Here is a 16061-nt window from a genome sequence, read left to right on the forward strand (position 1 = left end):
GACTAAAAAAAGAGAAGGATAATTGCCTTCCATAGGCATCCTGACTGGTGATTGAATCTGCAATGTGCCCTGCCTGGGAATTAAACCTAGCATGGGATGCTGCTTCAACCAACTTAGCTACACCATTCAGGACCCAACTTGTTATCTTGAAGAGTACACATATTGTCAAAATGTATCTAACTATTCTGTCTAATGTTAGATTGTAAGGGTTTTTTTTTTTTTTTTTTTCATCATTTGAAAAGACTTTAAAATTTTAATATCTTCAGTAGTTTTTTATTTTATATCAAAGTGGGTAAAAGTTATTTTGCCACTTTTTCAAATTTGAAAATGCAGTGTTTTGAGTCTATGGTAACAACAGATCAAGAATTATAATTACTTTCTGCATTTGACTCTATACATTTTTAATATGTGATACTCAAAACATGTTTTTTGAGATCATGTAAAAATGAATATTCTGTTGACTGATTTCACAAATATAATTTCATGACAGGAATTATTTATCTATAATTGGGCTTTAAGTCATGTACATTTCTGAAATGGATTTTGAAATGTGCATATTATATTTTCTAATGGATTTTTCCTTTTAAAATTTTTTAATTTTAATTTTTTTTAGAGAGAGAGAAAGGGGGGGAGAGAAACATTGATTTGTTGTCCCACTTATTTATGCATTCATCCGTTGATTATTGTATGTGTTTTAACCAGGATCAAACCTGCAACCTTAGTGTATTGGGATAATTCTCTAACCAACTGAGCTATCTGGCCAGGACTTTGATGAATTTCTCTCTAACAAAATGGTTTCCAAGGAGTAGTCAAATTCAATTTACAGAAAATTGCTTTAATTGCCCACTTCCTCTTAACAATTAGATATTTTTGAGTTTAACATTGTATTTGAGCTCTTGAACTTGTATAAATTTAATTTAGGCCATAAAATATTTAAGAAATGTGCTTCTATTATATAACAGTACAACCAAGGAGAATGCCCCAAATTCTTCATTTGTTTATGTAGAATTACTTCACTTTTTTTCGTTTTATAGATCACTGTTTTTTTCTTTGTGATACAAATTAATTTATATAAAACAGCAATAGATAATTAAGTTTACATAGATGTTATGTAATTGGCAACTATAATGTTTGTGTATCTTCCCTATATATTCAGCATCATAATGTGGAATGAGCTCTAAAAGATTAATTCAAGTTTTCTTTTGTTAAATCATAGTATTTTTTTGTTAAGATTATGTTGGATTATTTTCATGATCTTTGCCTCTTTAAAGCAGAAGTTAAGAAGAAATGTGAACTTGTTAGAGAAGCTTGTCATGCAAGAGACATTGTCGTGCTTAGTGGTCAACCTATATCCAGGAAATGAGGGATATTCTTTGATGCTCAGGGGAAAAAATGGATCAGGTAAGAACCTCGAGAGGGCAGCAGCCACAAAAGTCTCTCTGCCTGGCAGGATGTGCTGTCTGTTTTTTTGTTGTTTTTTTTTTTTAATATATTTTTATTTATTTCAGAGAAGAAGGGAGAGGGGGGGAGAGAGAGAGAGAAAGATAGAAACATCAGTGAGAGAGAATCTTCGATGGGTTGCTTCCTGCATGCCCTTACTGGGGTTTGATCCCACAACCCAGGCATGTACCCTGACCTGGAATTGAACTGTGACCTGGTTCATAGCCCAGTGCTCTACCCCTGAGCCATGCCAGCTGGGCAAATGTGCTGTCATTTAGAAGGATTTTCTTAACCTGGTAAATGGTCTGTCCTTCAGATAGTGAGGACATAAAAGAAGACTTTGATCCCAACTTTTCCTCTATATTTCATTAGAATATTAGAATTTATCTCTAATGTGATTAATCTTCCTGAAATATGCATTTGAGAAGTGATTTTTTTTGTGAGATGGCGGGGGGAGGGGGGGTAGAACTTCAGACTTTATTCTTGGTTCAGTGGAAGCCACTGGAAAGTTTTTGTTTTGTTTTTCCTATTTTTTAATTTAATTTAATTTTTTAACCCTTTGCACTCCGCTGTCCCCTCTCAGGGGACATCGGAATTCTAGCATATCACTCAGATGTCCCCTCTCAGGGGACATTGCAGTTTATTAGTGATTACGGGGCATTGAGTTATTTCAACGCACGTTTCCGCCGCAAAGTAGTGTCGAGTAGCTGGTAGCCAATGTCCAGAATGGTTCGGAGTGCAAAGGGTTAAAGTATTACATATGTCCCCTTTTTCCCCTGTTCCCCCCTCCCCGACCACTCGCACCCACCAGGGCAAACCCCCACTACCCCAGTGTCCTTGTCCATATGTTATGCTAATATGCATGCATGCAACTTCTTTAGTTGATCTCTTACTCTTTCCCTCCCCCTGCCTTCCCTCTGAGGTTGGAAGGTCTTGTCCTTTGTTTGAGGATTGTTTTGATTGAGACAGGTCATTGTAGTTAAATTGTAAAAGATGTAATTTAAAATATCAAAATTCTTTCATTCAATTGCCATTAATATTTTAAGATAGTATGAGGTGTTTTTCTTCTACATTTTGAATATACTGAGTCTGAAACTTTAAAAATTAAGCAGACTGACTGCCTTTTGAGTAATTTACATATGTTAACATTTTGTTTTTATTTTCATGTGAATATGAAAATAGTTTTAAAATATATATAATCTTAGATTTCATTAAAGAGCCATCACAAATTTTGATATGGTGATAGTATGAGTTCTACAAGGAACTCACCTAGTTAAGTGTTGATAATTGTAAAATGTTATACCAAGAAAATTTTGTTCTGTAATGACCATTTTTCAGATTAGATACCAAATTATTGATTTCCAGATTTGATTAAGCAATCTTCAATGACTTATCAGTTATCAGACATTGGAATTTTGTCATATTCTAATTATTGTACTGCTGGTCATATTTGTATTTTGATTATTATGCTAGATGTTTTCCCATAAGATGTTAGGTGTTTTTTTCCTTTATGATTTAAAATTATTTTTTCTTTTGAAATATGTTTTTACTGATTTTAGAGAGAGACGAAGGGAGAAAGAGAGATAGAAACATCAATCAGTTGCTTCCTGCTCACCCCCACTGGGGATGAAGCCAGCAACCTAATGGGGAATCCAACTAATGACCTCTTTGTTTTGTTTTAATGCTTAACCTCTGAACCAAACTGGCCAAGCACCCTGATCTAAAACTCACCCAAGTCTTTTAGCAGTATATAAAGTGATTTTTTTATAAGACATCAAAAAGAAGGCCTTTAGGAGAGCCTTTTTGCTTTATTCTCCTTGGTTGTTTTTTTTTTTTTTTTTTGGGGGGGGGGGGGGGGAGACTCATTTAAATTATGCACCCAGCCTCAATCTTTTCAGAAACTTTTTTTTTTTTTTTTTAAATTAAGATTCTGAGACCATTCGACTGCCTTATGAAGAAGGGGAATTGCTTGAATACTTGGATGCGGAAGAATTGCCTCCTATCTTGGTTGATCTCCTAGAAAAATCTCAGGTGCAATTTTCTTCTTTTAAACATGTCCTCAGATTTGTCAACTATCCTATCTAACAAAAGAGTAATATGCAAATTAACCACCACCACTCCACTACACCATGCCCATCATCCAATCAGGAACGAGTATGCAGATTAACCCAATCAAGATGGCTATGGCTACAAGAGCAGGAGGGAGGCTTGAGTTTCCCTGGCAATGGAGGAAGCCAGGCTTTCCTCCTGTCCTTGCTGGCATAGGCCTCCACTCAAGGATACAAAGTTTCAATGATAGAAGATACATAAATCTAAACAGAAATGGTGGCAGCCATAGAACTGGAAAGAGCATAAGGCTAGAGTTGCCCCTGGTGATAGAGAAAGCCAAGCTTTCCGCCCACCCTGGCAGGCCAAGGCCTCTGTATAAGGCTACAAAGTTTCAATTATAGAAGATACATAAGTCCCAATAGAAATGGCTGCCACCACTGAGCAAGCAGAAGGCTTGGCTCCCCTCCATGCTACAAAGTTTCAATTGTAGAAGATAAATAAGCCCCAGATACTAGGGCCTCCACTTGGGTTTCCAAGGGCCCTGACCAGCCTGCAAACGACCACAGGCCCCTCGCCCAGGGCACCTCATGCCTCAAGGGAATCCCCACCCTGATCCGGGACACCCTTCAGGGCAAACCAGCCTGCCCCAACCCATGCAGCAGGCCTCTATCCAAGCTAATAAAAGTAATATACAGATTGACCATCACTCCAACGCACAAGATGGCTGCCCCCATGTGGCCAAAGATCCTGCTCCCATGTGGACAAAGATGGCTACTACAAGATGGCCAACAGGGGAGGGCAGTTGTGGGTGATCTGGCCAGCAGTGGAGGGCAATTAGGGTGACCAAGCCTGCAGGGGACGGCAGTTGGGGGCAAACAGGCTGGCAGGGGAGAAGTTAGGCATCAATCAGGCTGGCAGGGGAGTGGTTAGGGGCAATCAGGAAGGCAGGCAGGCGAGCAGTTAGGAGCTAGCAGTCCTGGATTGTGAGAAGGATGCCTGACTGCCCATGGGATGTGGCCTAAACAGGAATTTGGACATCCCTTGAGGGGTCCCAGATTTGAGAGGGTGCAGGCTGGGCTAAGGGACACCCCTCCTCCCCCCCTACGCCCCCCCGCACGAATTTTGTGCACCGAGCCTCTAGTATTGTTTTATGATAAAGGATATTTATCTGTATTCTCAACAGTAGTTAGAACATGAAATGAAACATTATTGGAAACAATGTGAAAATTGATTTATTGTGGGATATATATCCTTTAGGCTACACTGAAATATGTACATTTAGTTGATTCTTTTATAATTGCTATGAAAATTAGCTCTTCCATGGGAAATCTCCCTTTTACTTCAATCAATAAATTATGGAAGAAACCACTATTCCCTTGGTTTCACCCCAGCCATACTCTGTTCTGTACTGAGGAAAAGGAAGCCTTAAGATGAGTGCTAGGAGATGTTTTCTTCCTAGCACTAGTTTACCAGTATCCCCGCATCTCTGTCCACACTTTCTGTCTGCCTTCCTGTTAAAATGGATGAAGTAAACTGTTCCTAAGGCATCTTCTCCATTTTTTTTCCCCCCCTGGATACACCTCCTTTTCAGTGACTTGCTACTATGATCTTTCTCCTCTTCTATCATCTATTTCCCTCTCTCTTTTAGTTAAAAAATACAGGCATATTAGTGCTATCTCTTAACTTAAAAAATCCTTTTCTATTTGTGTCTGAATTGGTTTCTTTGCAAAACTCAGTGCAGATGACTACTTCCTTCTTGAGATAGCTTTCTTTTGGCTTCTGAGACATCACATTTGTGGTTTTCCTCTTTTCTCTGCAATGCTTCAGTCGTCTTTGCTGTTAACTCTTCCACACATAAATATGTTTGATTTCGGGTTCAGTCCTAGGTACTGTATTTAGTAACACTTTCTCCCTAGTTGATCTCAACCAGCTTTATGAATTTTAAAATGACATTTAATTTCTTGCTTATATCTCTCACAGTTACCATTCCAAACACATATTTGCTAGTATATGTAATAACTCTTTAACTTAACATGAAAAAACACAACTTTTTATTTTACCTCCCAAACCAGTTCTATTGCAAGTATTTTGAATCTTTAAAGAGTTACCTTATTCTTACCTTTTATACCCAGTTCATGTGCAAATGTCAACTGTATCTTGAAAGTATATGGTCATGACCTGTTATATTCACTTTGCTAAACTTCCTGCTTTCATTTTAGAACCTGAGAAATAAATTTTCCAGAGATTAAGCTTATAAAACAAAAATAAAAAGAGGTCCCTGCTTGAAGTTCTGTAGTGTCCTCTCAGTGCACAAAACCCCTGATCTCGTTTCTACTCAGTACACTCCAGCCATGTATGTCTTCTTTCCAAACTTAAACACTTAAGCTTATTGATTTGCTATTCTTTATGTTTGGAGTGATCTATTCCACATATCTGGCATTGTTGCGATTTAGATCTCAACCGAAACATCACTTCTTCAGAGAGGTGTTTATCTCAGTAAACAATCTAAATTAGCCCCTTCCTATTTTATTTCCTTTGTAGCATTCATCACTGTGTAAAATAACTTTTTAAATTTTTTACATGTTTATTACCTGTCTTCACACACTGAGAAACAAGTGTTGTCTCACAACTGTAGCTGTGAAGTCTTGAGGGTAGTGCCTGGCACATAGCTCACATTGTAGTAACTCAAATACTTGTTAAAAAGCATGACGACAGATAGCATGGAGGTCACATTACACACTTAAAATTTTGAATGGGAGAAAAAAAAAATACTGTGAGTAATTGACAAGTGATAATTATGAAGATTTAAGCCATAAAGGCTCTTTGGACTTAGAAAAAAGGACTAGGAAACTATTTTTAACAGAAGATTATTTTAACTTATAGTTAGCTGTCCTCCTTTTATTAATAAAGACTGTCTGCTGGAAATTTTAGCAAATAATAGCAATTTTATCTATAAGCTGAAACTCATAACAGGGCTGATGGACAATTAATAACTGACCAAATTAGCAAAGTATAACCGAGCCAATTAACAGCAATTTCCATGAACTGTAATCTCTCTATATAAAATAGAAATATGCTAATTAACCAGGAAGCTGTAACGGGGCAACTGGAAGGAGGAGGTTGCAGCATTGGGGCCGGGGTGGCAAGGCCTCTCTGCACCTGTACTTGGGGAGGGCCTAATCAGCAGCGGCCACTGCTGTTTCAAGGACTGGAGTGAGGCAGGGCTGGACCTGCAACTTGAGGGTGGGTGGCGCTTTGGGATTTCGAATCGCACACTAGGCTTCTAGTATAAAATATAAATACCAAAAGTTAGTCTATAGCTAGAAATGATTTAAATTGTTTCTTGGGTCAAAGTAATGAACAGGAATTAGTTCCCTTTAAAGGGTTTATATATGTAGTGGTAAATCCTCTAAGAAAAGCTGGTTATGGGTATGTGAAGGACCAAAAATATTGCATGAGAATGTAAAGAATCCAAAACATTCAGTATAACTCACTTATTTAGGCTTTGAAAAAGGACATTTACTCAAGTATTTTCACTTAAAACAGGTTAATATTTTTCATTGTGGATGTGTCATAGCAGAAATACGTGACTATAGGCAATCCAGTAATATGAAATCTCCAGGTTACCAGAGTAAGCACATTCTCTTACGTCCAACAATGCAGGTAAGGCATGTTTAAGAAGTATTATTTAGAATTTATTTGAAATTTATTTATTAAATGTCTTCATATGTTTGTATGCCTATACATTAATGTGACTTTAAATTTTTGATTTGTTCTAGACTTTAATCTGTGATGTACATTCAATAACAAGTGATAACCATAAATGGACCCAGGTTAGTTGCCTCTATTTAATCCCATACAGGCAAAATAGAGGATAAAACAGCAGTTATCATTATGTTAAGCGAAGAATACTTTCTGCTCATAATTTTATTCATGTGTTAAGTTTGGGATTTGTTTATAAGCTTTAGAAGTTAAGGGTCTTTGTATGTGTAGTAATTCTTCAAGGAACTAAAACAATTTAATCCCATTTGCTTTAGGACATGGTGAAATAAGGTCAGGTTGACTTCATCTGCCTAATGTAAAACTTAGTTTTTTAAATCCGTCTCAAAGAAAAAAAAGATGTTTTGCCGAAACGGTTTTGGCTCAATGGATAGAGTGTCGACCTGTGGACTGAAGGTTCCCAGGTTCGATTCTGGTCAAGGGCATGTTCCTAGGTTGTGGGCACATCCCCAGTGTGGGTTGTGCAGGAGGCATCTGATTGATGTTTCTCTCTCATGGATGTTTCTAACTCTCTATCCCTCTCCCTTCCTCTCTGTAAAAAATCAATAAAATATATTAAAAAAGAAAAAAAAAGAAAAGAAGGATGTTTTGTTTGTACAATGGTTACAAATAGATACTGATTTTCTATCATCTAGGATTCTAAAACAGGCTTAGTCTGTCTTTACTATTCATATGGGATACTCTTGCTCCTGAGAATAGCCAGTACCCCTCCAGTACTGGCTCAATATATCTGAAAGGCCCACTCACAGGAATGTTCACTTATTTCTCTGCTACTATAGAGAGAAATAGTTACTAAACCAAAGAAAATATCAATAATTAGAATTATTTAATCTATGAAAATCCTAATCCTAATATATAATAACCCTGAGCCCAGCACATCTACAACAACTAGGAGGCTCGGCCAATTGGAAGTCAGTCCTGCAGTCTGCTGGGTTGCTGTAGCAACCCAGCACTGACTGCTGTGGCTCCAGGCATGGTGACCCAGCTGAGGAGGCTGCGAATCAGGCACAGCGAGAAGCAGGGTCTGATCTGTAGCCTCTGTGGCAGCTGTTGATCAGCACTTGACTCTCTCCGGGCCTGGTCAGAAGCCGCGCCTCCATTTCTTTCCAGGCCTCCACTGGGGCTGCTGATCAGCCCCACGTTTCTGATCGGGTCCCATTGATAGGTCCAGAGATGCTGACTGGCATAGAAACCGACCAATCAGAACCAAATTGACTGGCAAAGGAGGGCATTTGGGGGCGAGATCAGGCCAGTAGTGGAGTACAATTGGGGGTGAGATCAGGCCAGTGGAGGGTCGTTGGGGGCACGATCAGGCTGGCAGGGGAGGGCATTTGGGGGCGAGATCAGTCGGCAGGGTAGCAGTGGGGGTGAAATTAGGCTGGCCGGGGAGGGCAGTTGGGCCCGATCGGACTAGCAAGGGAGCAGTTAGGTGTTAATCAGGCTGGTAGGGGAACGGTTAGAGGGTGGTCAGGCTGGCAAGCAGAAGTGGTTAGGGGAATTCAGGTAGGCAGGCAGGCAAGTGATTAGAAGCCAGCAGTTCCGGACTGTGAGAGGGATTCCAGATTGGAGAAGGGTACAGGTTGGACTGAGGGACACCCTCCCTTCCCCCCCCCCCCCCCCCCATGCATGAATTTTGTGCACTGGGCCTCTAGTATTATTATAAAGTAAGATTCAATTTATCAATAACTATCAAGTGTTATGTTTTACTTTGGGGCTATAATCTTTTTGTTTAAAACAAAACCTTAACAACTATTAAAAGAATATTCAAAAACAAACTCATTGGTCACCATTGGAGGTTGTAAGGGCATTAGTTTCTTACTCTGAAAATTGATAAATAAATTTATAAATAAATACTATAGTATGTATTCTGCTTTTCTGTATGAATTTTACATTAGATAGCCCAATAATAACTAAAGGTAATTTTTCTTTAGGACCATTTCAGCTAATAGCTACAAAAGAAGTGATAGACTTGAAAATATCACTTGGCTATCTTAATGAAGTAAGGAATTTAGACAGCTGAAATTTTCAGATTTAAAAAATCATTAAATTATAGGTTTATAGGAATTTTTCTAATGGAGAGATCTGACTAAACTCGTCTAAAAGTGGAATATCATTGTGTACGTCCTGGTGTGTTGTCTGAAAAGGTACACAATAATACCAATGAACTCCTGTCTAAAAATATAGAACTTGAATTAAGTCTCTCCTCTACATCTAACTGTTATAGAGAATTCAGGAAATAAAAGAAACAAATGGCAAGATGAAGCAACCAGCCAGATTCAGTTAAAAATGATATCATTTGGAAGGAAGTGGTCAAATCCAACAAATCAGCTGTGTTAGAAAAGAAAAAAATGTTATTATTACAGAATAAAAGAAAGGTTTTTAAGAGAGAAAAACTAAAATATAATGTAGTTCTTATTTGAGTTCAAATTCAAACAAACCAAATGAAAATACATTTTTGAGAAAATGGGAAATTTGTAGACTGGATATTAGAAATCCTTATCAATTACAGTGCATGCTAAAGTGTTATCAGGTGAAATAATAGTGTCAGAGATGTATTTTAAGTTATTCCAGCAAAACAAACAAAAACAACAAAATTTAGAGGGGCAAGTAGTTAAGTGAAATTGGGTGTTGATACATCCTGTATATTCTTTGGAATTAAGTACTTAGGGTCTACATAGTATTAGTGTAGTCATCTATACATAGGAAAGCCAAGTGACTGGACTGGTAGAATGACCAGAACAACCGGTCACTATGACATATACTGTGGCAGCCAATCGGCCCCCCCAACCTATCTTGGCCCCTTCTCCCAGCCAGCCCCAACCCTGGTCGGCTGCCCCCACCCCAATTGGTGGCAGGGCTGGCTGGCCAACCACCCATGGCCCCTCACCCTGGCCAGCCCAGCCTCAATCTGCCCCCATTGGGGCGAACTGGCCAGATCCCACCCATGAATTTGTGCACAAGGCCTCTAGTTTTTATTATAATGAAATGGAAGTTGAGTATATAATTGGGACTATTATTTCCTAGTTATTAAAAATGCTCTGATCCATCTTGATCACCCTATATGCTCCTTACAAGAGGATTTTAACTGTTTTGTTCACTACTTTATCCCTCCACTCCTAGAAGAATGCCTAACACATAGTAGGTGTTCAGTAAATATTTGCTAGATTAAGGAAAAGAATCCTTACAATTTGACCACTTTGTACACTATACTGATTACTGAATTTCCATTAATAGTTTCATTATGCTGACAAGTTTCTGAAGTTTATCCACTGAATTAGAACTTGAAATAATATATTTTCTGTAATCCTTAGCAGAGTTCAGAGGAATATTTCTAGGTTAAGTGATATATTTGATTTGAAAATCTTACTGTGTCATACTGACATGTGCTCTTACTCATTTCAGGAAGACAAACTTTTGCTTGAGAGCCAACTGATCCTAGCTACAACTGAACCACTGTGTCTAGATCCTTCTATAGCTGTAACATGTACTGCAAATAGATTGCTCTATAACAAGCAAAAGATGAACACACACCCAATGAAACGGTAATTACCTTTGTGGAAAGGTAAACCAAAAGATGCTCCTAAACAAGTAGCTCTAAATTTCGCTATTTCTGGTACCTTTTCCCTCTCAAAGTATGGAAATGTTGTATATTTGTTTTTTAAGTAGGATTTTTAATTGCTTTGTATTACTTTGTGTATTATAGGTTTTTTCATACTTTTGTTTTTGTATTGAACTTATGCATTCTTTGTATTTTTTTCAAATATACTTTTATTGATTATATTTATTTCAGAGAGGAAGGGAGAGGGGGAGAAAGATAGAAACATCAATGACGAGAGAGAATTATTGATCTGCTGCTTCCTGCACTCCTCCCACTGGGGATTGAGCCTGCAACCCAGGCAATGTGCCCTGACTGGGAAAAAACCACAACCTCATGGTTAATATATTGACATTCAGTCACTGAACCATGCTGGTGAGGCTGTAAGTTTAGAGTTTATTCACCAAAAAGATAAGGACATTTATGAGCAAAAAGAATTACTTTATTACTTTGTAATATCTAGTAACCAGATTAATTTTGTTAATATTACTGTTAAAGAAACAATAAAACATTTATTTTGAGATATAGAAAAATATCACAGTTTTAGAAGTCAGTTTATAACTAAATGCCTTTTTATAACATAATTTATCTTTAAATGTTAATTTGGACTGCAGTTACAGTTGTCTCATTAAGTTTACATAATTGTTTTTTTAAATTAATTTCTTTATTGATTAAGGTTTCACATATTTGTCCTCAACTCCCCATTCCACTCCCCCCACCCCCCTCATGCCCCCACCACCCTATTGTCCTTGACCACTGGTTAGGCTCATATGTTTACATAATTGTTTGAGTTTCCCATTTTGGATCTTTACCAAGTTTGAAGGAGCTTAAAATACCTATGTATTTTCTAAATATTTGGCTTAATATTAAAATAAGATGCTGAGGAAATGGTATATCTTTGGGAACAATGAAATAAAGCTATATTGGATCTTACAGAAGTCCTAAAGAGTCTCATATTCTTGCCCACATCTCGTCATGCCTAATGCCTTACCTTAGTTCAGGCCACCATAATCATCATAGCTTCTGTAATAAATTTCTTCCTGATTGATATTCCTGCTTTCACCTCTGATCCCTTCTGACCTATTCATATGTAAGCAAGCCAGAGTAATCTTAAAACATTAACTCAGATCATACCACCTCTTGCCTAAATTTTCCTAAAACCATTCCATCACTCATACTAAATCTAAACCTTATCATTGACCTGTAAGGCTTTGTTCTTTGATCTCACTCCTCTGTGGACCCTGATGCACCTATCTTTTCTGTTTTTAAAACAAAATAAGTTTGTTTCTATCCAGCACCTTTTAAAATTTTTCTTTCTTCTTCAAATACTAATTTCCCAATTTTGTATAGCTGGTTCCTTCTTGTCATTCATGTCTCCTGTCACATTTCATTTCTTCAGGGTTTTTTTCCTTCTCTAATATTGCCTTTCCTGTCAATTTATGGAGTATCCACTGGTTTTCTGCTACTATTTATTTCTGTCTGAAATGATTTTACCTGTTTATACCTGAATGTCTATCTTCCACCCTGGACTATCAGCTCCATTGTTGCAGAAATTATGTCTTGTTCATTTTTATTTCACTAGTGCCTAGGGACCATGCTTGACAAGTGGTGGTATTCTACAGATACTTGTGATTTAATTGCTTATTTAATGCTTACTTATTTAAACCCATATTTATTCCGAATTTCTTTTATTAGCTTACTTTATTTCAAATCTCTTAATATTTCAGGTGTTTCAAGCGGTATTCCAGGTCCTCTCTGAATCGACAACAGGATCTGTCACATTGTCAACCTCCACCTCAGCTAAAATTACTTGATTTCTTACAAAAAAGAAAGGAAAGAAAAGTAGGTCAGCATTATGACCTCAAAATTTCTAAAGCAGGAAATGTAAGTTATACTTTTAAAATGAAGCTTATTGTTATGCCAAAAGTCTTGCCTTATTTTAAATTTTCAGAATATTTATACTGTTCTTAACTTTTCAGTGTGTGGATATGTGGAAACGGAGTCCCTGTAATTTGACTGTACCTTCTGAAGTGGATGTAAGTTCATGAATTTCACTTATATTCATATAAGGTTCCTAAGTTTAACTAATAGTAGCTTATACTTTGGGCAAACAAAGAATCTTACTTTTTTTGTTTTCTTTCAAATTTTTTTTTGTTTGTTTAAAGTATTACATATAGTAGTACATATATCTCCTTTTTTTTCACCCATTGACCTTCCACTATCTTCCCCTCACCCCTATCGCATGCCCTGATCCCATCCCCCCAGTGTCTTGTGTCAATTGGTTCTGCTTCTATGCATACATACATGTCCTCTGGTTGATCTCTATCTTCTCTTCCCCAGTACTCCCCAGCCTTCCCACTGTAATTTGACAGGTTGTTCAATGCTTTACTGCTTCTGTATCTATCTTTTTGTTCATCAGTTTATAATGTTCCTTATTATCCATAAATGAGTGTGATCATGTGGTGTTTTTCTTTCATTGCTTGGCTTATTTCACTTAACATAATGCTCTCCAGGTCCATCCATGCTGCTGCAAATGGTAAGAATTCCTTTTTTACCACAGTGTAGTACTCCATTGTGTAGATGTACCATAGTTTTCTGATCCAGTCATCTGCTGATGGGCTCCTAGGCTGTTTCCAAATCTTAGCTATGGTGAAGTGTGCTGCTATAAACATAGGAGTGCATATATTCTTTTTGATTGATATTTCTAGTTTCTTGGGATATATTCCTAGAAGTGGGATTACTAGGTCAGATGGGAGTTCCATTTTTAGTTTTTGGGGAAACTCCATACTGTTCTCCACAGTTGCTGCACCAGTCTGCATTCCCACCAGCTGTGCACGAGGGTTCCTTTTTCTCCGCATCCTTGTCAGCACTTGTTAGTTGATGTGTTGTTGATTGCCATTCTGACAGGTGTGAGATGGTACCACATTGTCATTTTGATTTGCATATCTCCAATAATTAGTGACTTTGAGCATGTTTTTATATGTCCCTTGGTCTTCCTTCTGTCTTCTTTTGAAAAGATTCTATTTAGGTCTGTTGCCCATTTTTTTATTGGATCATTTGTCTTCCTTTTATTAAGTTGTATAAGTTGTAGATGTTAGAGATTAAACCTTTATCAGTGATAACATTTGCAAATATGTTCTCCCATAAAGTGGACTTTCTTGTTTTGTTGATGGTGTCTTTTGCTGTGAAAAAGCTTTTTATTTTGATGTAGTCCCATTTGCTTATTTTCTCTTTGGCTTCCATTGCTCTAGAAGTGGTATCGGTGAAGAAATTGCTTTGGCATATGTCTGAGATTTCTCTGCTTGTGGATTCCTCTAGTATTTTTATGGTTTCCCGTCATATGTTAGAGTTCTTTATCCATTTTGAGTTTATTTTTGTGTATGGTGTAAGTTGGTGATCTAGTTTCATTTTTTTGCATGTATCTGTCCAATTTTCCCAACACCATTTATTGAAGAAACTGTCTTGACTCCATTGTATGTTCATACCTCCTTTGTCAAATATTAATTGACCATAGTGGTTTAGATCGATATCTGGGTTCTCTATTCTATTCCATTGGTCTGTCTGTCCTTGTGCCAGTACCAGGCTGTTTTGAGAACAGTAGTCTTGTAATATAGCTTGAAACCTGGTATTGAGATCCCACATACTTTGTTTTTCATCTCAGGATTTCTTTGGCTATTTGGGGTCTTTTGTTTTATTTCAGATGAATTTTTGGACTGTTCTTCCTGGGTCTGTGAAATATGCCATTGGTATTTTAATGGGGAGTGCACTGAATCTATGGATTGCTTTGGGTAGTATGGACATTTTAATGATGTTGATTCTACCAATCCATGTACATGGTTTATTCTTCCATCTGTTTACATCTTCTTACTGTATTTTCTGGCATATAAGACGACCCCCTAATTTTACAGTTAAAAGATAGGTTTAGGCCTATATTCACTGTATAAGACTACCCCCCACTTCCGAGGCAGCACCAGTTCTTTTTTTAATTAAATTTTTAATGAATGACATTTTTCGAACATACTGTAATATACCGTACATTGATACGATAAATGGAAGGTCTCTTCACAAATGGCAATGCCATGAACTTGACCTAGAAACAAGAAATCCAAAAGAGAACATTAACAATGATAGCATCATCTGGAAAGAAGATTACATGAAGAACTTGAAGAAAACGCTTGTTTGTGACTGGGATGATAAGAGGTTTTTCTAGGCAGAGGAGCATTGTGAGCTTAAAATCCTTCAAAATCCTCATCATGTTCTTCTTCTGAAATCATAAGTTCATCAATGACCTCTTGTGGTACATTTGTAAGACAGTCATCATATGGATCAAATTCCGAATCAGATGGTGTGTCTTCAGCTTCGGCTTCCCCTTCATCTTGCCACAAGAAGTCATCCTCCATACCGTCCAAAAAATTTGATATGCCACACTTCTTGAAAGACCTGATTACTGTTTCTTCAGTAATATCATTCCAGGCTTTTATGACAAAGTTACACAAAACATCCAATTGTGGCGCACGCATGTTTCCTCCTTTTGTGAATAACTTTTCGCTGCTAACCATCCACTCATTCCACTGTTCTCTAATGCGATCTTTAAATGGCTTGTTTAGGCACACATCCAGAGGCTGTACCAATGATGTCAATCCTCCAGGAATAACTGCCGCATCTGTGTTTATTCTTGCCAGCCTGTTCTTTGTGCTGGTAGTTAAATGAGTTCTGAACATATCCCACACCAGTAGGCTACGTTCTTGACGAAGTCCACCTGGTCGCCTACTCCATACGTTATCAAGCCATAGCTTTACCCCTTCTTTATCCATCCATCCTTTTTCATTCACATGTACAAAATCTCCAACAGGGAACTTGATTTTCGGCACTGTTTTTCTTTTAAAAATAATTATTGATCTTAGTTTGGCACCATCAGCTGTACATGCTAGTACCACTGTAAAACTGGACTTCTCATGTCCTGTTGTTTTAATTAACACTGTTTTTGCACCTTTTGGATTAACAGTTTTATTTCCAACCATATCGAAATTCATAGGAGTTTCATCCATATTTCCGATCTGACTTAATGCATAGTCATGTTTCTTGTGCTGTTGTATTACATATTGATGGAAAAGACTTACTTTGCCGTCAAGATCTGCAGGTAATTTTTGTGCAATTTTGGTCTTTTGCCTCAGTACCAGATTGTGCCTTTCCAAGA

At 37.5% G+C, this 16061-nt stretch overlaps 1 protein-coding gene across 30 annotated transcripts in view; it reads left to right on the forward strand.

Moving 5' to 3' along the window:
- SUPT20H (SPT20 homolog, SAGA complex component) overlaps positions 1-16061 on the forward strand; it is a 62819-nt gene that overhangs the window by 11336 nt on the left and 35422 nt on the right. For 20 of the 30 annotated variants that reach the window (XR_014794665.1, XR_014794666.1, XR_014794667.1 and 17 more), the window contains 7 exons: positions 1272-1401; positions 3368-3471; positions 7036-7152; positions 7269-7322; positions 10672-10811; positions 12592-12748; positions 12844-12900. Coding sequence is in view for 17 of the 30 variants with exons in the window: in XM_084879539.1 (XP_084735665.1) it covers positions 1272-1401; positions 3368-3471; positions 7036-7152; positions 7269-7322; positions 10672-10811; positions 12592-12748; positions 12844-12900 (759 nt within the window). In the remaining 13 variants the exon portion in view is untranslated. The remainder of the gene's footprint in view (positions 1-1271; positions 1402-3367; positions 3472-7035; positions 7153-7268; positions 7323-10671; positions 10812-12591; positions 12749-12843; positions 12901-16061) is intronic. The other 10 variants (XR_014794661.1, XR_014794662.1, XR_014794663.1 and 7 more) reach the window with 1 other exon arrangement.

This window comes from Pipistrellus hanaki, assembly GCF_964339955.1.
Source record: "Pipistrellus hanaki genome assembly, chromosome: 3".
Taxonomy (NCBI): Eukaryota; Metazoa; Chordata; class Mammalia; order Chiroptera; family Vespertilionidae; genus Pipistrellus; species Pipistrellus hanaki.